At 37.4% G+C, this 23,354-nt stretch overlaps 1 protein-coding gene across 5 annotated transcripts in view; it reads right to left on the reverse strand.

Annotated features, from left to right (window-relative positions):
• CSNK1G1 (casein kinase 1 gamma 1) overlaps positions 1-23,354 on the reverse strand; it is a 154,272-nt gene that overhangs the window by 95,378 nt on the left and 35,540 nt on the right. For 4 of the 5 annotated variants that reach the window (XR_006343843.1, XM_043918914.1, XM_043918916.1 and 1 more), the window contains exon 2: positions 10,499-10,889. Coding sequence is in view for 4 of the 5 variants with exons in the window: in XM_043918914.1 (XP_043774849.1) it covers positions 10,499-10,676 (178 nt within the window). In the remaining variant the exon portion in view is untranslated. Of the gene's footprint in view, positions 1-10,498; positions 10,890-22,000; positions 22,113-23,354 lie in introns of all 5 variants that reach the window. The other variant, XM_043918915.1, reaches the window with a different exon arrangement.

A 23,354-nucleotide genomic window follows, 5' to 3' on the forward strand; every position in this document is an offset into this window, starting at 1 on the left:
TCCACCACCTCCACTAGCTTTGTTTGTAGTGATGCTTCCTAAGGCCCACCTGACTTCACATTCCAGGATTCTGGTTCTAGGTGAGTGATCATATCATCGTGATTATCTGGGTCGTGAAGATCTTTTTCGTATAGTTCTTCTGTGTATTCTTGCCACCTCTTCTTACTACCTTCTGCTTCTGTTAGGTCCATACCATTTCTGCCCTTTATTGAGCCCATCTTTGCATGAAATGTTCCCTTAGCATCTCTAATTTCTTAAAGAGACCTTTAGTCTTTCCCATTCTATTGTTTCCCTCTATTTCTTTGCACTAATCACTGAGGAAGGCTTTCTTATCCCTCCTTGTTATTCTTTGGAACTCTGCATTCAAATTTCCCTCCTTACCTCTCAGAAAATCCCTGAAGAATAAAGTTAGTCCAGCTAGAAACTAGACAGTGATACCTGAAGAAAAGATTACTGGCCATCATTTTATACCTTATATTTCTCTTCTTGGTAGAAGTATAATTAAATTGAGTGTCAGTGATTATTACCTTTGGAATTAGGAATTAATTCTTATGTCCTTTTAAACCTTGTATTTTTCAAGCATGTAATATTTCAACTGTACACTTAACCAGTACGTGGTGAAACTACATGACACATACTGGAAATATCAGTCCGGGATTTCCTAGATCTGGGCTCTAGTTCCAACTCTGTGGCAAGCTAGTTTATCTTACCTTGACCAAATCACTTAATTTCTAATTTCTTTCATTTCAAAATGATGTAGTTTAGAGTACATAATGCCAAAGTTCCTTAGAGGTCCCAAACTTAAGAAAGATCTTAAGTTTTGTTGCTCTGGACTTTTATTCATTTACTTATTTATTTTTGGCTTCACTGGGTCGTCACTGTTGCACACGGGCTTTCTCTTGTTGCAGCAAGTAGGGGCTACTCTTTACTGTGGTGTGGGCTTTTCATTGTGGTGGCTTCTCTTGTGGAGTATGGGCTTCAGTGTGCAGAAGCTTTAGTAGTTGCAGCATTCAGGCTTCAGTAGTTGGGCTCTAGTGCAAGGGCTTAGTAGCTGTGGCGCATGGACTTAGTTGCCCTGCAGCGTGTGGAATCCTCCCAGACCAGGGATCAAACCTGTGCAGGCAGGTGGATTCTTAACCAATGGAACACCAGGGAAGTTTGATCTGGACTTCATATGTCTATTAAATCAGTCTAAGTTATCATGAGCTTTTGGGGGCAAATCCCACGCTTATCTCACAGCAAACTCACAGCCATCTTTTTCGCATAAGTGTTGACAATCTAGTTGTCAGACTTAAAATTGTACAATAGGATTCTTGAATCAAAATAAGATTTTTGTTCAATTCATTGCTTATTCGATTTAATGTTAAATCTTGATTCTGTTAACCAGCCACTGCATTAGCTGCCCCACCTCAAGCATTGTCATGTGAGGATTTCATAAGTATGTTCTTTCAAGGATCTCCATAACATTCACAGGTGAACTGGAATAGAACCAAAATAGAGAGCTCTATGGTTTAGCATCTGTGATGATAATGATTCAATTTTCTTTGGTGAGGTGGGCAAAACAACTACAAATCTCTTCAACTATCATTATTAACTAGCTCATATTTCTATATGTCTTCCAGAATACTACAAAAAGCTGTCAAATTCTTTCCTGAATAAAAATATATGATATATAGAGACCTCTGGTTTAACATGACAGATAGAATTTAGGCATTTCACCCTATGCCTTTCCAAAAGTCCAATGAAATGCCAAAAGGAAGAAAACAGAACAAGTAAAATAGGTGGGAAAAAGGCAGACTAGAGATGTCAACATTTTGGAAGTGAGAAGTAAATAAATAGCCAAAATAGTAACTGACTTAGTAGATCTGAGAAAGCTAACATGTATGTACTGCAGAATAATTTAAAGTAAAGATCACCTAATCATATTGACAGAAATTTTACAATTCTGTTGGTAACTTGAGAAGAAGAATTAATAAAAGATATGTAGATAATGAGGAAAAATTTTTTAAAAAGTCAAATATTAGTACTTTTTAATTCTAAAGGAAGAAGGAATGCGAATAGTACTAGGAAGGAAATACAACAGTGCTCTCATAGCTCAGCTATGAATGCTATGTCCAAAACCATAACAGTATAAACGCAGAAAAACGTTTTAACCAAATGTATGACATAAATATATTGGGAGAATGTGAGGAGTGTATTTATGTGACTGGGGATGTTAAGTATGAGAAAAATCAATAAACAATATCTAATGTTGGAAAAAAAATATTTAGAAAAAAGGAGGTATCTAGAGGACATTGTTTACACTTGATGTTAGCCAAAAACCTGAAAAGTAATAGAGGACATTGTTTAAAAAGTTGAAACGCTTAACTGTAGGGATTAGGCTTTTAAAATCGACACATGGTTATTTTCATTAAAATTATATCATAAAAAACATATATCTCCAGATTATCTCCAAAATATACATGCAGCTCAATATCAAAAAAACAAACAACCAATCAAAAAATGGGCAGAAGGCCTAAACAGACATTTCCCCAAAGACAACAAACTGATGGTTAATAGACACATAAAAAACTGGTCAACATTCTTATTATTAGAGAAAGACAAATCAAAACTACAATGAGGTATCATCTCACACCGGTCAGAATGGCCATCATTAAAAAAATCTACAAACGATAAATGCTGGAGAGGATATGAAGAAAAGAGACACCTCTTACACTGTTGGTGGGAATGTAAACTGATACAGCTACTATGGAGAACAGTATGGAGATTTCTTAAAAAACTAGAAATAAAACTACTACTCAGCAATCCCACTACTGGGCATATACCCTGAGAAAATCACTATTCTAAAAGACACATGTACTCCAATATTCACTGCAACAATATTCACTATAGTCAGGGTATGGAGGCAGCCTAGATGTCCCCTGACAGATGAACTGATAGAGAAGCTATGGTACATATACATAATGGAATATTATTCAGCCATAAAAAACAACAAATTCAAGTTAGTTCTAGTGAGGTGGATGAACCCAGAGCCTGTTATATTGTGGAAAACAAATGATACAATTAGTTACAAACTTATGAAGTGGGAACCTAAATAATTCTTTCTGAGGGGGAGAAAAATGTTTTGTCAGACTTACAACTTACTATAACACATACACAAATGTACACACATACATAGTTCCAAAGAGATAAAGCACATGGGACAAATATTAACAACTGCCAAATCTAAGTATTACTATGTATACTGACTACCATATCCTTTTTAGTTGTTTGTAAAAATTTGAAAATTTTCTTCATATAAGTTGGAAAAAAATAAAACAAAAATTTAAACAATGTTTTGTACTATATATACAAACCAAGTGCTCATTATGCATCAATCGCTGTCTTAGGTGATTATATACACTAAATTTTATCTTCACAACAAATCTGTAAGTAGATATTATTATTACCCTATTCTTATGGAGAAAAAAAGAAATTTGGAGAGGCAATCTAACTCCAGAACTCTCTCTTTAAACCAATTGAAGAAGAAAATAATAACAAGACTCTAAAACTTGTTTTGGGGACTAGTGGTCCAGTGGTTAACTCTGCCTTCCAATGCCAGGAGTGCAGGTTTGATCCCTGATCGGTGAACTAAGATTCCACATGCCGCAGAGTGTGACCAAAAATTTAAAAAAACAAATGAGTAAATAAATAAAACTTGTTTTTAGTTTGCTGTACCCATAGACCCTAAAAACTTGCAAATTTATAGGGAAACTTAAACAATGTTGCAAAAGCATAAATAAAATTGCCCCTTACTACCTATGGGGAATTGGTTCCAGGACCTTCATGGATACTAAAATCTGTGGCTATGGATGCTCAAAGCCCTTATCTATAATGGCATATATTATTTGCATATAACCACCTAGGTACATCCTCTATATACTAGATCTAGATGTCTAGAATACTTATTACATCCAGTACAATGTTAATGCTATGTAAATAGTTGTAAATACAATGTAAATTCTATGTAAAATTCCACATGCACAGGGCAAATTCAAATTTTGCTTTTTGGAACTTCATGGCATGGGACCACTTCTCCCCAGAATATTTTCCACCCCTGGTTGCTGGAATCCACGGAGGAGAGACCTGTGGGCATGGAGGGCTGACTGTGTATCAGTTTTTCTGTTTTGCTGACTGGCTTGGTTCTGGGCTGATACAGGTTAAGTTTCATGTGTTCGAAATGCTAAGATTTCCTAAGAAACTATGACTATAAAACTATACATTTGATTTTACAATGATTTTATTTTCATCTAAAGAAATATTTTTAAATCTTGTTTTATCTTAAGCCTATATTCTTTCACATGAATGCTTTCAAAAAAATTTTAACACAACAGAACCATTACCTTTTAAACAAAATCTTACTGGAAACTCAGTATAAAGGTAACAGAGAGACATTCTCCTCTCTTGATTTTGTGGGATGCAATATGAAACCAAATGCTTTATATAATATGCAATCATAAACTGTAATGATCACAACTGCCAAAAGCAGAACTGACTGGTAATAGCTGAAGTTACAAATTTCAATTTAAGTTCATTAGTGACAGTTAAGTAATCCAGATAGGACAGAACAATATGCAGAGAAGTTGTCGTGTACACTCTATAGTCACAGAAATAAGTGTTTTATTTTAGAAGGGAAGAGTGTGTCACAGGAAAAGTTGATACCCTTGGACAATTTACATCTGTCAGAAACATCGTTCTGTTCTAACATACTTTTGCATATTTCACCAGACAGCAAAGATGAAAGAGAACAAAATTGTGCCTCCATTTTCTTGTGTGTAAGAAAAAACATTCTTTAGCAATATCCTACTTCACAAAGACAGGATAAAAATCATTAGTAAAACTTATATGCCAGACTGTTTAGTCTAAAGGGTCTCCCATAAACATAGGTACATACCTATTAGGATATGAAATCACCTATCTACTTATTTTTGCAACTAAGAAGGAAAAAAGGCTGTTATTTGTAGACCAGGGACATATATTTTCTAAGTCCTAGAGGAATACAATAATTTTTAACAAATGTTTACACAATTCTTTCCAGACCTGATTCAGCAAAAGACTCAAAACTTAAAAAAAAAAAAAGTCCACAAAATATTTCCCCATATTGTTTCACAGTGAACAAAAAAACAACCTGCAGATCTGTTTCCACTCCTTCATGTCCTCCTACCTTTTATCCATAATCATCCTTCATCAATCTTCCTTTCTCAAACCTTCAAAATTCCCCTTTCTATTGAGGCAATATATATAGGTAAGACTCCACAGAAATAATCTTTCCATTGAAAAACATGCAAAGGCCATAAAGGATTATAAGAAGAGATATAAATAAATGTGTAAAGATGTTTAACTTCACCCATGAACACATACAAATTTAACTAGATACTATTTTCCCCTGTCAGACTAGCATAGATGAAAAGATTCTCAACAATGTTTAAGGTTTCTGTAGTAGAGAAACAAATACACACACATACTCACTCACACATACACACTCACACAGAAAGTTAAGGGAAATCAGGGAAATTATCTTTCTGGAGGGCAAATTGACAATATGTAACAAGATCACAAATATGTATGTATTTCTGACATAGAAAGTACATTTCCAGGACTTATCCTAAGAAAATAATCAACCAAGTTTGGACTACAAGGACGTCTTTATTACAAGCATCTATAAGGATGTTCAGTATAGTATTATTTATAATTTAAAAATAGAAATAATTTATCTGTATATTAAGACCAGCTTATAAACTACTGTACTGTGTAGATTGTGTCAGACGTGCAGTCGTGTCCAACTCTTTGCAATCCCGTGGACTGTAGCTGCCAGGGTCCTCTGCCAATGGAATTCTCCAGGCAAGAATAGAAGAGTGGGTTGCCATTTCCTTCTCCAGGGGATCTCCCCAACCCAGGGATTGAACCTGGGTCTCCTGCATTGCAGGCAGATTCTTTACCATCTGAGCCACCAGGGAAGTCCAATAAATTACTAACTACAGACATTAAAACTGCATGATCTGTAAGCTGACACAAAAGTACATGCTGTATTAAGTGATTAAAAACAAGTTTATAGCACAGCTTGACTGCATTTCTAATATATGTCCTGATAAACATTTTCTAATTCTGGAAAATTAAATTAATTAAACAAAATTAGTGTTTATCTTTGGAGATGCTTTTAAGTAGAATTTTTTAAAAAGAATTGTGTTTCTTTTTTAAAATATGCCTTTAAAGGCCCATTTTTTGCTTTGCTTTTTGTTTATTGCTTTCCCCCCCTCCCCGGTTACAAAATACATTCATTCATAAAAAAAGAAAAGGAAGGAAAAAAGGACTCATCAGAAATATATAAAAAGTAAAAGACCAAAGGCTGTAATAATTAGCTTCTTCTGTTTAACCTTAGGGCACAAGGCTGCGCTTAACGCTCCAACGCTCGAGAAACTCTTCTTTTGACTTTTCAACTTCTCTGTTCTTGAGGCTCTCTCTCTTCTAGCATCCCTTAAATTCACCCTCTTTCTCCCACTCACACAAGCTCCACATCATCTCATCACTCATGACTGTATGTTCATTAACACCTACATAGTGATGATTTCTTAATCCCTATCTGAAGCCTAAACTTTTCTATGTCTCAGAGTCATATTTGTGCCTATGTGCTGCACACTCCTCAGAGTCAATATATTCACCAAGTCTAACTACTTGTCTTCCCCACTGCCTACTCTGGTCCTGTGTTTCCTACCTCTGGTAAAGGTTTCCTCATTCACTTGGTCTTCCCAACCTGGCAAACTCAGCCATCTTTGACCCTTTCCCCCAAAATAACTGGCAAACATATCCTGCCTATAGTGTACTTCCAAAATCTCTCCCTAATTCGTCCCTTCCTCTGCATCTCAGTGCCATTTTCAGAGCTAAGGCAGGCCCAGTCACCTCTGACCTGGACTACTTAGGTACCCATTGTATGTCATACACATAAAAGGAATTAAGAATATGAATACATATGAGAATATCAATAAAGCAAATTACTACCATCAAGTATATCTTGAAGTAGAGAGATGAAGGAACGTAACTCAAAGTGACGAGTACCACAGTGAGAGCCAAAATCCACAACCTCTTTACTAGCTGATCTAATTTTACACTGGGAATTATCTTCCTAGAATACAAAACAGATAATGTCTGGTTTTATAAAACCCTTGATGGTTCTACTCCACTGCCTACAGTATAAAGTCCACATGCTTTAATACCATGCAAACACTTCACATTCTGGTCCCAACCTATCTCACAGCCTCATCTATTACTTTTCTCTCACTTCACATCCCACAACCCAGTCATGTATAATTGTTGCTGCTCTGACACTATGCTAAACACTTTCACAGCACATAGAGCTTACACGTTCTGCTGGTGGAGACTCCTTCTTGCTTGTGCCCACCACTGAAGTCCTATCCTACTCTCAATCAAATAACACGCTTCTGTGAAACCTTCATTAACCTTCTCTGCCAGTGTCATTTTTACACAATCTACTATAATATTTATCACTTTATGCTGTAATCTGTTTTTCTCTTTCTACCACTAGCCAGTGAGATTCTTTTAACTGTAGTTGATTTATAATATTATGTTTGTTTCAGGTATACAGCAAAGTGATTCAGTTATACATACATTTTTTTTAGATTCTTTTCTTTCATAGGTTATTTCAAGATATTGAATAAAGTTCACCGTTCTATACATTAAATCTTTATTGATTATTTTATATTTTATATATAGTGGTATGTATATGTTAATCCCATACTCCTAACTTATCTTTCCCCCCAGATTGTGAGATTCACAAGGACACCTTGTTATCTTCCATATCTTTCCCAAAGACTAGCAAGATGGTAAATGTTCAAGAAGTGTTTGTTAAATGGATGATATGGTGGAAACAGATTTACAGAGAACCAAAATACACTGATCATCACCTTTTTGGGGAGGGTTCTCTGTCTGGAATCCAAGAGTCTATCTAAATGTTAAGGCCACTACCCACCATGACCCCCTCCTACCAGGAACCCAAAGATGCTCATGTTGCCCCTGCCCCTCTGCTTCCTATTCATCTGGCTGTCACTTCATGCATGCCACAAGTAACAGCAGCAAACAATACAGATAGAATCCCCTGCTCTCCCAGGGGCTTATATTCAACTGTAAGAAGAGACAATTAACAGGTAAACATATATTAATAAAATAACTTTGGACAGTGATCAATGTGATGAATAAAGTGAAGCAGTCTGATGGGATAAAAGGAGGCTGGGGAAAAACGTACTATTTTAAATGGAGGTGGAAAGAAGTCACAGCAGGTTTCTCTGAGTCAGTAACATGAAAGCTGAGGCCTGAGGAATGAGAAGCAATTAGCTAAGCAAAATTTTGAAGAAAGAATTCTATAGACATAAGGAATTGTAGGTGTAAAAGCTCTGAACCATGAACACAACTGATTATTTGAGGGACAAAAGGGACAGTGTAGCTAGAGAAAGAATGAATTTGGAGAAGAAAGCACAGCCCTGTAATGGTAGCCTGGGTGGAGGCCTATCTGTGCCTTCTTGAGTTCAGAATTTTCCAGTTTACACCTTCTGTTATCTGCATAGTCCCCTACTTACTAATATCACAGAAAGAGGGCAATGGAATGGAGTATATAGCACACCCTATTGTCAGGAAGATATCAAATGATTCTGAACGTTCCTTTTCTTGTTTCTGTCAATAAAAAGTATTCCCAGATACAATGCCCTAACAGTAATGGTCCCAGAGCGAATGAAAACCTCACTGGCACACAAGAATAAAACCACTTGAAAAGAAAGATGAGTTCTTTCTACTGACTACAAGACAAGTCAAAATGAGACCCATCATAATTACCCTAGCTTCATTACAGGAAATAAAACACAACACTTTACCAGTCTGAGAATATACATAGGTTACAAATTTATCCTTCGACTTAAATAGATTTTTCCATTTTTGTGTAAACGTAAAGATGATACGTACAAGTCCAGACTCAAGTAACTAAACAAAATACATTTCCAGTTTTCACTGACCAAAATTTTCCTTCATCCTTATAGAAACTAAACAATTTTATGGTGTTTTGAGAAAGCATGAATTTATTTATATACATTATAAATTGACTCTCAGCAGTAATTCTGTGGATGTTTATGTTACCATCTATTTAATTCAAGTACTACTGTGTTGCTAGAGCAAAGTCAATCCATTATATAAATGAATATTCACAAACCTAGCTGCTAAAGCAACTCAACAGTTGATAGGAACTCAAGCAGTGTGAAATTACACATCTTACTCCTATTCTCAGTAGCATCTGCTGGCTTAGCTAACCCGAACATGAACACATCACTAAATATAAAAAGGCTTTCATTATCCTAGTCAGGTCTTAAAATTCCAGGCTGCTAGTCTTCTAGTGGTAAAAATAAATTCATTCTCAGCATCCCTAAATTCAATTCTGCACCCAGTGATCTCTGGCTAGTGCAGCTGAATCTCTGTATGGGGGGATGAGAAGATATTTTTCAATCTTCTTTTGAAAAATCATCAGAAGTAGCAGAGGTAATCAACAAAAATTATCTTAAGCTCCCATGCTCTGTTCCCTCAGAGGGCAAAGCCTCTTACAATAGGTCTTCATAAAATATACAGCCTCAACAGCTATGAAAAATAAGAAAACATTTTAGCCTAAAAAAGGATCTGTCACAATCTCTAAGCTGATGACATCACAAATTTATCTTTCATTTTCTCTTCTGCATTCACCTAGAGAAGGTCATAAAAAGTGTCTAAATAACCAATGTACCTTCTTCCCAATTTCACATCTTCAAATTGGTTGATTTTATCATTATTCATCATCTCACACATAAATTAATTCTCAAAATAAAAAATTCTCTCCTTGGTTGGGAAATAAAAAATTGCAAAGTTTCTCCCTGGAGCTCTAGCTTAGTCCTGATGCTGGAACTTCCAGGAAGGAATGTAAACACAGTTATCAGTTGGAAAACCTCTCTGAACACTGATGTATCTCCTTGCAGAGTAAGTGCGCAAGGACTTACTCTTCCTTTACTAGGGGCAGAGTCTGAATTAAAATAAAGCCTTAATAAACCTTCTCAAAATGTGACTCAAGAACCAACAGCATCTCAGTCAACAGGGAGTTTGTTAAAAAGAACACAGGGCTCTCTCTCCAACCAACTAAATCAGAATCTTCATTTTACTGTTACCTGCATGTGGATCTCCCTCCATCATAAAATCTCAGCACTGGCAGAAAATATTAAATCCTATCACACACATAGAGGGATGAACCTTGGATACCAATAACACCTGACAATGACTATAGTCACCTTCATGAATTCTTCAGTTCTTTTAACAACAGTTCCTCATTATAAGAACATCGCATAAAATTATAAACTGCATGTCTTGAAACACATCAAAGCTTATTACAGCTTCTGCTGTTGCTGTTAGTCTAAACCAATAATAAGAACCAAGTTCTTACCTAATCTGAGCTCTCCGAAGTTCCCACACCCTATCTTCTTGCCAACCCTGAAGTTGGGTCCCACCATAAGAACCCCAGACGATGTTGAGCCAGATGGTCGGGAACAATGTTCTCTCCTTTGTGCCATGGGTTTAGTTGTCCGTTGTCTTTCATCCTTTTCCCTACTAGGATGGTCCATGATCCTACAAGACAGTGTCTCTGCACAAGTAATTGAATCTGTATACGTCTCTTCAATATAAAAGTATGGCTGAATAACCTGTCGTCAGAGTAAGGTAAGGAGTTCTTCTGGCACCATATTTACGTTTTTATTTCCAGGAGATGAAAAACCATTGATTAGTTCTTGTAGGATACGTAGTCTGTAGATCTCAAGCATAGGAGAACATTGTGTAACCTAGGTAAAAATAAAAAAAGCATAGTTAAAAGTTGTATTTTAAAAACAAATTAAGAGCGTTACCACTAACTAGAATGGATCCTATCCAAAACTATGCAAAGTGGATAGCATCCTGAAATGGATTTGGGTTTTATATCCTCCAAAAGTTTAGCCATCTGGACTAGTAATTTACCTGGTAAAACACACTCAGTATGCTACAGACCATGGCAATTACGGGAACACACAGCCCTTTAACATAAAATGCTTTCTTCTGGTGTTTTCATATCACTCAAAGGAAAGTTATTTGTTGGCTTTTTCATCACTGGCTAACAAAAATATGGTGGGGTTCCACTAAATTAAATAAACTGAGGGCGATTAAAAGCTCTTCTTTTTAATTTGGACAGAATCTATCAGAAATGAACCCACTATCTACCCACTGTCTCCCTCCTCCATCCCCACCATTTATCAAGCACTAACAACAATCACAAAATCCAAAACAAGTTACTGATTGACACAGTGCGTGAATGTGCGGGCTCAGTTGCTCACTTATGTCTGACTCTTTGTGACCTCATGGACTGCAGCCCAGCGGGCTCCTCTGTTCATGGAATTTTTCAAGCAAGAATACTAGAGTTGGGTTGCCATTTGCTCCTCCAAAGGATCATTTCAATCCAGGGATCCAACCTATGTCTCCTGCATCTCCTGCATAGGCAGGTGGATTCTTTACCACCGAGCCACCTGGGAAGCCCAAAAGCAACTAACACCTCCAGAGGCACCACTTCTATAACGGCCTTTCCAAAACCCTAGTGCTACAAAGTAGTCCAACACTAAATTTCTGGAAAGCTCAACTTTTGGTCTAGTTTTCATTGTGGACTGAGTATAAATAACAGAGTGACTGAAGTAGATCCTTTGCACGACCTCCAAGTGAAAATAAATTTGAGAAACAAAAAATCTTAAAACTCATCCATTTCAGAACTCTCCAGTTTCTCAATTCAGGACTAAGCCCAAGACAAAGTTTACAATGAGGTAATTTCAACACTAATTTTTGAAAATCTAGGTGATTTTCCTTAATAAAAAAATATACTGTTGTCACAGAATATTGTGTCACAGCAATCACAGACTAAACACATACTTTTATTTCACTTTCATTAAAGATTTACCTTAAAATTTTAAGGAAGAAGAAAATTAGAACTGCTTGGTTATTATTACACGTAATACAAGAAAGTAAGTACGTCTAGACTGTATAAGCTTCTTACAGACACCACTAATTCCCTAGTACAGGAACAGACACAAACCTGTGAGCTGAATTTACAAATGGGCACATGATCCCAGAATACAAGGTTTACTTCATTATAGTAGTTAAACTGTTTATTTCCATCTTTTCTGTTTTTCTTTCCATTATTAATACTGCATAATGACTTTATGCTTCTGTAATGCTAACAATCATTATAATGTATTTCCCCGAATTCAGGAAATTATATGTCTACTTTCATAACATATATTGTTAAGGTAAAAAAGCAGGGTGGTAAGAATAGGTCAACAATTACTGGGCTTCCTACATAAACAACATTATGAATTTATATTTCTTATTACTTTCTCTTATTACAACTTAATCAAATAGCCTTCAATTATTTCTGTTGTCTACCCAAGGTCCCTCAAACAAGATGAGTAAAGAAAGAGAAATGGGGAATTCCCTGGAGGTCCAGCTGTTAAGACTTGGTGATTTCACTGCCGAGGGCGTGAGTTCAACTCCTGGTTGGGGAACTAAGATCCTGCAATCCTTGTAATGTGACCAAAAAAAAAAAGAGAGAGAGAGAAACACAATTTAAGATGTTTTATTTAAACAGTCCCATCTTAACAGGTGGTCATGTGTCTACATATGAAAAACTGTCAGGCTACATATACTCTCTTCCCTTACATCATACATTTTTCTAAGAACAGGTTAAGGATGTTTTAGCTTGTCCAGACACTTTTGACCACTGAACTAATCCCCTAAAGCTTCATCAATTATCATTGCTATAATAGTCTCATTTTTAAGATTTGGAAAACTGTACTACCTTGTCTATTATTCTTTGTATTTTTCATTTGTGTTCACTTCTCCCCCTGATTTAAAACTTGTTATTTTAGATTCTCATATACTGGCATTGTAAAAAATGAGGAACATATTTAAATTTTAAAGTCAAAACACACACATTCTTTGTTGATAGTCATGACAGGACTTTGTTAAGCTTCTAAATTTCTCTCTCCTGATGTAATTTACAGATGAAATTGTTTATGAGTGTAGCTGGATCATACGGTAAGAGTATGTTTAAAGAATCTCCAAAGTGACCAGACTCTCTTTTCTATTGTTCCTTCATTAATACAAGTTGGCTTTGGTCCTAATGCTTGCAGCCTCCTGGTCACAAATTTCAGCATCAGGTATCACTTCCCATATCAGCGTCCAAAACAGAAATGAAAGAGCAATAGCAGGATTTTCTCATCATGCATCTCTTTTTTTGGTGAAGATGAAAATTCTTTGCAGAGCCCCCAACAAAATTCCCCTTGTGTAGAAAGTTGCCAACAAAAAGTGCCTGTAACAAATCTGAAATTCCCCCTGTAAGCTCTCAAAGAATGAGATCAAAGCCTAATATGATGTTTAGAACACAGGATAAATTTCAAGGGCAGTATGGGTTTCCCTGGTGTCTCAGATGGTAAAGAATCTGCCTGCAATGTGGGAGACCTGGGCTCGAACCCTAGGTCAGGAAGATCCCCTAGAGGAGGGTATGGCAACCTACTCCAGCACTCTTGCCTAGAGAATCCCCGAGGACAGAGGAGCCTGGAAGGTTGCTGTCCATGGAGTCGCAAAGAGTCGGACATGACTGAACAATTATCTATCTATCTATATATATACATTTCACACCCAAAGAAAGTATTCAGTAAACATTCAGTAAAAATGATATCTGCACACGTGAATGTGCTTGCATGTGTGCTTAAAAAAACTATCAAAAATAGTGGCAATTTTTAAAAGTATACTAAAATTTAAGTAAAAACAAAATGCTTATACTCATTCTAACTTTTTTTTTAAGGGACACCAATAAGACTCTCACTTTAATTAACCTAATGAATGATCAAAATCTTTTTATTTAACCAAAATACATTATGGGAGTGCTATTACTGAAGGGAAGAACAAAGTTTACAGATTCTCATTTCGGTTAGTTGTTTTTTTTTTTCGGGGAGAAGGAAGAATTTATTACTTGCAGCAAGTAAGAAGAACACTGAAGATCTTTCTCAAAGAAGTGTCTTGGTTCTGGTATTAATTTTTCTTTTTTCCACAAATTCCAATTATTAACTTCTCCCATTCTTACTATTCCAACTCTCAATGATCAATATATTCCCACCTGATAATTATGTTTTCCAACTTTATTGCTATACAACTGACACACATTAGTCATATATTAGTATTAGTTTACAGTATACAACATGATTAGATACAGGAATGTATTACAAAATAATTATCAGAAGAAGTTAGCATCCATCACCAGACAGATTCAACTTTTTCCTTATAATGAGAACTTTAAAAATCTACTCTCTTAGCAACTTTGATATATACAACACAGTATTGTTAACCACAGATCCCATGCTGTACCCACCCCAGAAATTATTTATCTTGTAACTGAAAGCTTCTATCTTTTAATTTACCTTCAGCATTTTGCAGCCCCTGTCCCCTACTCTCATCTCTGGCTACATCAGTCTGTTCTCCTTTTCTATGATTCCACAGATAAGATCACACAGTATTTGCATTTAGCTGTTTGACTTATTTCATTGAGCATAATGCCATACTGTTGCAAATGACAGGATGTCATTTTTATGGCTGAATAATATTCCTATCTCTGTGTGTTACTGTTGTTGTTTAGTCACTAAGTTATGTACGACTCCTTCGTGACCCCATGGACTGTGGCCCACAGGGCTCCTCTGTCCATGAGATTTCCCAGGCAAGAATACTGGAATGGATTGCCATTTCCTTCTCCAGGGGATCTTCCTGGCCCAGGAATTAAACCCACGTCTCCTGCACTGTAGGTGGATTCTTTACCACCAAGCTATCTGGAAAGTCCCTGTATGTGTGTCAGGCATGTGGTTATTCATTTATCTGTTGACAGGCACGTAGGTTGTTTCTACGTCTTGGCTATTGTAAATAATGCTGCAAAGAACACGGGGGTGCAGGTATCTCTTTAAGATAACAATTTTCTTTCCATTGGATATACACTGAACAGAAAGTCAAAGTCGCTCAGTCCTGTCCAACTCTTTGCAAGCCCATGGACTATACAGTCCATGGAATTCTCCAGGCCAGAATACTGGAGTGGGTAGCCATTCCCTTCTCTTTACCAGCTGAGCTACCAGAGAGGCCCTATACCCAACAATGGAACCTTCGTACTGCTTACCACAGTGGCTACACTAATTTACATTATCATCAACAGCACGTAAAGGTTCACTTTTCTCCAGTCATGTCAACACTTATCTCTTGTATTTCTGATGACAGCCATAATGGGTATGAAGTGATATCATATTGTGGGTTTGACTTGCCTTTTCCTAATGATTAGTGATGCTGAGCTCCTTTTCAACATGATGCTGGCCATCTGTACGTCTCCTTTGAAAAAATGTCTATTCAGTTCCTCTGCCCATTTTAAAATCTGATTTTCTTCCCTGAGTTGTATGAGCTTTTAAAAAATGTATTTAAGATATTAATCCCTTATCAGATACTTGATTTGCAAATATTTTCTCCCATTCTATAGGCTGACTCTTCATTTTTTAATAAATGTTTATTTTTGGCTCTGTTGGGTCTTAGTTGTGGCATGTGGGATCCAGAGCAGGTAGGCACTGTAGCTGTGGCATGCGGGTTCAGTATTTGAAACAAGTGGGCTTAGTTGCCCCATGGCATGTGGGATATTAGTTCCCTGATGAAGAAACAAACCTGTATCCCCAGCATCGGAAGGTGGATACTAAACCACTGGACCACCAGGGAAGTACCGACTCTTCATTTTATTGATGGATCTCTTTGTTATGCAAAAGCTTTTTAGTTTGATATAATCCAGCTTGTTTATTTTTGCTTTTGAGGCATTTGCTTTAGGTGTCAATCTAAAAAAAACATCACTGCTAAGACCAATGTTAAGGTGCTTATGAACTATGTTTTCTTTTAGGAGTTTTATGGTTTCAGATCTTATCAAATCTGTAATCTATTTTTTAAAAATCTTTTGGCCATGCTGCACGGCACGTGGATCTTATCTCCCCAACCAGGGATCAAACCTGTGTCCCCTGCATTGGAAATGTGGACTCTTAATCACTGGACCGCTAGGGGAGTCCCTCAAGTCTATAATCCATTTTGAGTTTTTGTGTACGGTTTAAGACAGGGGTCCAATTTTCCCACTACCACTTATTGAAAAGACTATCCTGTTTCCATTGTATATTCTTGGCTCCCTTGTTGGAAATTAATTGGCCATATATGCATAGGTTTACCTCTGGGATCTCGATCCTGTGCCTTTGATCTATGTGTCTGATTTTTTACCAATACCACCATACTGTTTTGATCACTGTAACTTCTGTATTACAATTTGAAGTCAGGAAATGTGATACTTCCAGTTTTATTGTTCCTTCTCAAGATTGCTTTAGCTCTTTGGGGTCTTCTGTGTTCCATACAAACTTTGGGATTGATTTTATTCTATGAAAAGTATCATTGGGATTTTGATAAGGATTGCATGGGATCACATAGTATGAGCAATTTAACAAGATTAATTCTTCCAGTTAATGAGTACAAAATATCTTTCCATTTATTTGTATGTGTCTTTGTATTGTGTCTCAATTTCTTTCAATGTCTTATAGTTTTCAATGTACGTATCTTTTACTTGGCTGATTAAATTTATTCCTAGGTAGTATTTATTATTTTGATGTACTCATCAGTATCAGTTCAGTTGCTCAGTCATGTCTGACTCCTTGCAACCGCATGGACTGCAGCTTGCCAGGCCTCCATGTCCATCACCAACTCCCGGAGCCTACCCAAACTCATGTCCACTGAGTCGGTGATGCCATCCAACCATCTCATCCTCTGTCATCCCCTTCTCCTCCTGCCCTCAATCTTTCCCAGCATCAGGGTCTTTTCCAATGAGTCAGCTCTTCGCATCAGGTGGCCAAAGTATTGGAGTTTCAGCTTCAACATCAGTCCTTCCAATGAACATTCAGGACTGATCTCCTTTAGGATGGACTGGTTGGATCTCCTTGCAGTCCATGGGACTCTCAAGAGTCTTCTCCAACACCACAGTTCAAAAGCATCAATTCTTCGGTGCTCAGCTTTCTTTATAGTCCAATTCTCATGTCCATGCATGAGTACTGGAAAAACCATAGGCTTGACTAGACGGACCTTTCTTGGCAAAGTAATGTCTCTGCTTTTTAATATGTTGTCTAGGTTGGTCATAACTTCTCTTCCAAGGAGTAAGTGTCTTTTAATTTAATGGCTGCAACCAAAATCTGCAGTGATTTTGGAGCCCAAAAAAACTGAGTTAGCCACTGTTTCCCCATTGACTTGCAGTGAAGTGATGGGACCGGATGCCATGATCTTAGTTTTCTGAATGCTGAGCTTTAAGCCAACTTTCTCACTCTCCTCTTTCACTTTCATCAAGAGGCTCTTTAGTTCTTTTTCACTTTCTGCCATAAGGGTGGTGTCGTCTGCATATGTGAGGTTATTGATATTTCTCCCAGAGATCTTGATTCCAGCTTGTGCTTCATCCAGGACAGTGTTTCTCATGATGTACTCTGCATATAAGTTAAATAAACAGGGTGACAATATACAGCCTTGATGTACTCCTTTTCCTATTTGATGTACTCACAGATGGGATTTTAAAAATTCCTCAGATAGTTCATCATTGAAACCCAATAGACTTTTGCATACTAATTTTGTATGTATGTATCCTGCAACTTTACTGAATTTGTCAATTAGTTCCGACAGTCTTTTGGTGGTATCTTTAGGGTTTTCGACATGTAGTACTGTGTCACTTGCACACAGTGACAGTTTTACTTCTTCCTTTCCAATTGGGAAGCCTTTGAGAGTTCCCTGGAGGTGTAGTGGTTAGGATCTGGGCTTTCACTGCTGTGGCCCAGGTTCAATCCCTGATCAGAGAACTGAGATCCCCTAAGTTGTGCAGCACAGCCAAAGAAAGAGAAAAAAGCAGCAGCAGCCTTTTATTTCTTTATCTTGCCTAACTGCTCTGGCTAGACCTTCTAATATACGCTGATTTCTAATACAGACCTTCTAACATACACTGATTTCTCTTTTGATTTTTCCTTAGTAGCATGTTGTTTAATCTCAAGATATTTATGAATTCTCCAATTGGCTTCTTGCAATTGACTTCTAATTTCATACCACTGTGGTCAGAAAAGATGCTTAATATTATTTTAATCTTCTTAGTTGAGGGTGTGCCAAGATCTTCCAGTGTCCCAAAGAGGGAATCTCAGTCAGCACCTAGATGCAGGCTGACTAGAAGGTGGACCATCCACAGGAGCTTTTAAAGTATGTAGGTAGATCTTTCAGGGAGAGACTGGGGACTGGGCTTTTTAGTCAGCTCCCTCAGAGCTAGTTAGCAGATAGTTAGGTAAGAACTGTTTATTTGTTACAGTCCTGTGGGACCCACGAATGCAAGTGAAACAGGGGTGCATCCCCTAAGATGCAGCCACAAGAGCCAGGACAACAGATGAGTGTTCAACTCATAACAGAGAGACACCAGAGACACCACAAGGAGAATGTGGAAGTGATACCTGCCAGCCTCCCAAGTCTCTATGGAGCACTGTGGTCTGTCCCTAGATGTGAGATGAATTAGAAGCTTGACTCTTACGCAGCAGTACTTTGAATATGCAAACAGTCCTCCTTCAGGGAAAGACTGGGAGATGGGTATTTCTGTCTTCTGTCTCTGCACTGAATTCAGGGGGACAGCCATGGCAAGAACTATTAAAAATTATTTCCCTGTTTGCTATAGTCTTCAGGGTCCCAGAGACACAAGCTTCACTGGTTTCAGAGCCAGGTGTTTTGGGGGCCATCCTTCAGGTCAAAGACTAAAATGTTGGGGTGCTACAGGTTGGGTCCAACCCCTTCACACCTCACAAGCTGGGATCTTTAAGTTCTCTCCTGACTGTGTGTTGCTGTGCTGGGGGTGGGTTTTTTGGAAAGAGTTTATCTCAGTTTTTCTGATTCTTTTTGCCGTGGGTTTTTCCTCATTTGCCCAATGTGCAGGAGTTATTCATCCAGTTTCTGGATTCCTTTCAGAGGATATTCAGAGGATATTCTTCTGTGTACAACTCTAAGATTTGGTGTCTTTGGGAAGAGCCTCCATCTCCATCAGAAGCCTCCATCTCACACTGGAACCCAGACCAAGCCCACCTAACAAGTTTTACTCCTTCAGTATCTCACAATTTTTCATATCTCCCCATGTAGAAAAAATTTTTTACTACCATTTAAAAAACAAACTCTCATCCAGTTATTTTTGTGAGCACTGGCAAACTGATTCTAATTATTATATGAAAAAGCAAAAGACCCAGAATAGCCAACATACTATTGAAAGAAAAGAACAAAGTCAAAAGACAGACACTACTCAACTTCAAGACTCATTATAAAGCTATAATGATCACTAATCAGTGTTGTATTGGAAAAATAAAAGACAAATAAATCAATGAAACAAAATAGAAAGCCCAAATCAAATACACACAAATACAGTCAAACTGTTCTCGGACAAAGGACCAAAGGCAATTCAGTGGAGGACTATCTTCTCAACAAGTAGTGCTGGAACAAATGGATGCTATATGTAAAAAAGTGAATCGAGATACAGATTTTACCTGTCACAAAAATCAATTCCAATCACAGAGCCAAACATAAAACACAAAAACTGTGAAATTACTAGAAGATACTACAGAAAAATATCTAAGTGACCATGGGCTTGGCAATGATTTCTTAAATACACCAATAAAAGTGTGATCTATGAAAACAAAGATTGATAAGTCGAACTTAATAAAAACTAAAAACTTCTGTTTTGCAAAGTGACTCTAAAGAAAACGAAAAGACAAGTTATAGCCTGGGAGAAATATCACAAAACACGTAACTGAAAAAAGACTGTTATCCAAAATACACAAAAAACTCTTAAAGCAATAAGAAACAATCCATTTCAAAAAAGGGCAAAAGATTAACAGATACCTCACCAAAGAGAGACAGATCACAAGTGAGTATATGAAAAAGATGCTCAACATAATACACTACGACGGAATTATCTCACAGTAAATTAAAATGAGATACCACTACAAACTTCTTAGAATGATGAAACCCCCAAACGCTGACAACACCAAACGCAGGTGCAACAACAGGAAGTCTTGTTCACTGCTGATGGGAATGCCAAATGGTACAGCCACCTGGAAGACAGTTTGCCAGTTTCTCACAAAACTAAACATACTTTCACTACATGATCCAGAAATCCTAGGTCTTTATTCAAATGAACTAACAACTTAAATCCACACAAAAACTTTCATGTGAAAGTTTACAGTTGCTTTATTTGAAACTGCCAAAAACTGGAAGCAATCAAGATGTATTTCAATAGGTGAGTGGATAAGTAGACTGTGGTATAACTATGCAATGGAATATTCTTCAGTGATAAAAAGAAATGAGAGGAAAAAAAAAAAAAGAAATGAGGTATCAAGCCACAAAAGGACATAGAGGAAACTTAAATGAATACTGCTAAGTGAAGGAAGCCAATCTGAAAAGAATACGCATATTCCAACTATATGACATTCTGAAAAAGGAAAAACTATTGAGATTGTAAAAAATATATCAGTAGTTGTCAAGGATTAGTGGGGTGGAGGGATGAACAGGTGAACCACAGAGGATTTTCAGTGCAATAGTAACACTTTGTATGATATTGTAATGACAGACACATGTCATTATGTGGTTATCAAAACCCATGTAACACACAACACAGGACTGGACCCTAATGCAAACTATGGATTTTAGTTAATAGAAATAAATCCATACTGACTAATCAGGTATAAAAGTTGTATGTGTAACAGTAATGCAAAGGAAAAATACTTACTAAACAGGAAAAATGGGAAGGGGGTACTGTGAGGGAGTATATAAAAATTTTCCATATTTTCTGTTCAATTTTTATGTAAACCTAAAATTGTGCCTAAAAATCTATAAAAATATAGTCTTTAAAATAATAATAATTCCATCTAAAACAGCATCAAGAAAACTATAAGTACTTATGAACATATTTTATACAATGTACAAAATTTATGTTTAAAACTATAATATACTACAGAAATAAAGATCTGAATAAATAGATATACTGTATTTACAGATTGGAAGACTCAATATATTGACAGCTGTGATGCTAATTTTCCCCAAACTGACAGATTTAATGCAATCCATATAAAAATCACTATGGAATTTTTATACATATTAACAAGTTGATTAAAAAGTGTTTATGGAAAAGAAAATGACTGAGAATAGCCAGACCACTCTTTTAAATACACACACACACAATATACAAGGACAAATATGGCATGATTCCACTCATATAGAGATATCTAGAGTTGTCAAAATTACAGAAACAGAAAGTAGTGAAGGGCCAAAAGAGAGTTGTTGTTTGATGGGTACAGAGCTTCAGTTTTGCAAGATGAAAAAGAGAGGATGTGTTCCACAGCAATGTGAATGTAGTTAACACTACTAAACTATACACTTAAAAATAGGTAAGAGGATACATTTGCGTTACATGTTTTTCCCACCACAATTAAGAAATTGTTTTTTTAATTTGGAAGACACATTTTAAAGCTACAGTCATTGAAACACATGTGTTACTCAAAATATAAAGTTCAACAACAATCCTCTCCTCTTTGAAGGAAAAGTAGAAACTAAATGCAAGGGGACACTAGGAAACTTTCTTGGCCGTTGAATATCAGTTACACTTATCAAAACTCAATCCAAGAGTTCACTCAAGATCTGTGTATTTCCTTACATGTAACTCAAAATGTAAAATGTGCAGGTCCACAGAGTGGGAATGGAACAAGGGACCCCGTACAGAGTGTAAGACCCTGAAAATGGTGAGGAGTCCAGCATGGAAGTCCTAGGTCCTCACCCAGCATGGTACGCTGGAGCACAGGCAAGGTGAAAGCATCTTCATCCATGTGGAAGAGGCAGTCTGGCATGGAGCAGCAGAATCCAAGTGAAGTGAGGAGTGAGTGGAGGTCCTATGGGAAATCAGTCACATACAGGCAGATGGATCAGGTAAGTAAACATACTGAACAATGACAGGTTTTACACTGTAAGAGAATTACAGAAATGGAAAGGGAAAAAACTAGAATGAACGGGGTGGTATTGAACTGGCATTGGAAGTATCAATGTAAACTCATGATATTATATATACATGTACATGTATGTTATTGTTTAGTCGCTAAGTTCTGTCTGACTCATTTGCGACCCCATGGACTGTAGCTCACCAGGCTCCTCTATCCATGGGATTTCCCAGGCAAGAATGCTGGAGTGGGTTGCCATTTCCTTCTCCAGGAGATCTTCCTGACTGAGGGATCAAACCCAGGTTGCCTGCATTACAAGCAGATTCTTTACCACTGAGTCACCAGGGAAGCCCCATACATACATATACTTGACAAACAAACACAGCAATAAAATAATTATGAGCTCCACCCACTACCAGGGCCTGAGAGGAACAACACTCAACAGCATGAGCACATCTGGCACCCAGATTTCGGTTTTAAAACCGTTCTCAAGGATCCAGAGTTCCTCAGAAATGGCTGATTCCAGAGCTAAGGCAGTGGAGTACAAGATGAGCCCAGAAAATCAAGGTAAGAAAGTGATCAATGAATGATGGGGACGTTCAAAAGGACACAAGGGACACACAGGGATTCAGTGGCCAAATATGAACATCAAAATAAATTACACTCAGGCCTCCCTAATGGTCCAGTGGTTAAGAATCTTTCTGCCAATGCAGGGGAAAGTGAAGAAAGTGTTACACACTCAGTCATGTCTGACTCTCTGTGACCCCATGGACTGTAGTCAACCAGGTGCCTCTGTCCATGGGATTTTCCAGGCAAGTATACTAGAGTGGGTTGTCATTCCCTTTTCCAGGGGATGTTCCTGACCCAAGGATTGAACCTGGGTCTCCTGCATTGCAGGCAGATTCTTTAACCATTTGAGCCACCTGGGAAGCCCTAAACTTTATTTGGCTGCATCAGGTAGTTGCTGCATGTGGGATCTAGTTCCCTGACCAAAGATCAAACCCTGGCCCCCTGCACTGGGAGTGCAGAGTCTTAACAACTGGATCACCAGGAAAGTCAATATCCATATCAGGACTTCCCTGATGGGCTAGTAGTTAAGAATCTGCTTTGCAGCACAAGGGACATGGATTCAATCCCTGGTCAGGGAACTAAGTCCATGTGCAATGGGTTCAATTCCTACTCCGGGATGGTCCCACA

Source organism: Cervus elaphus, chromosome 12 (genome assembly GCF_910594005.1).
Source record: "Cervus elaphus chromosome 12, mCerEla1.1, whole genome shotgun sequence".
In the NCBI taxonomy this organism is placed as follows: domain Eukaryota; kingdom Metazoa; phylum Chordata; class Mammalia; order Artiodactyla; family Cervidae; genus Cervus; species Cervus elaphus.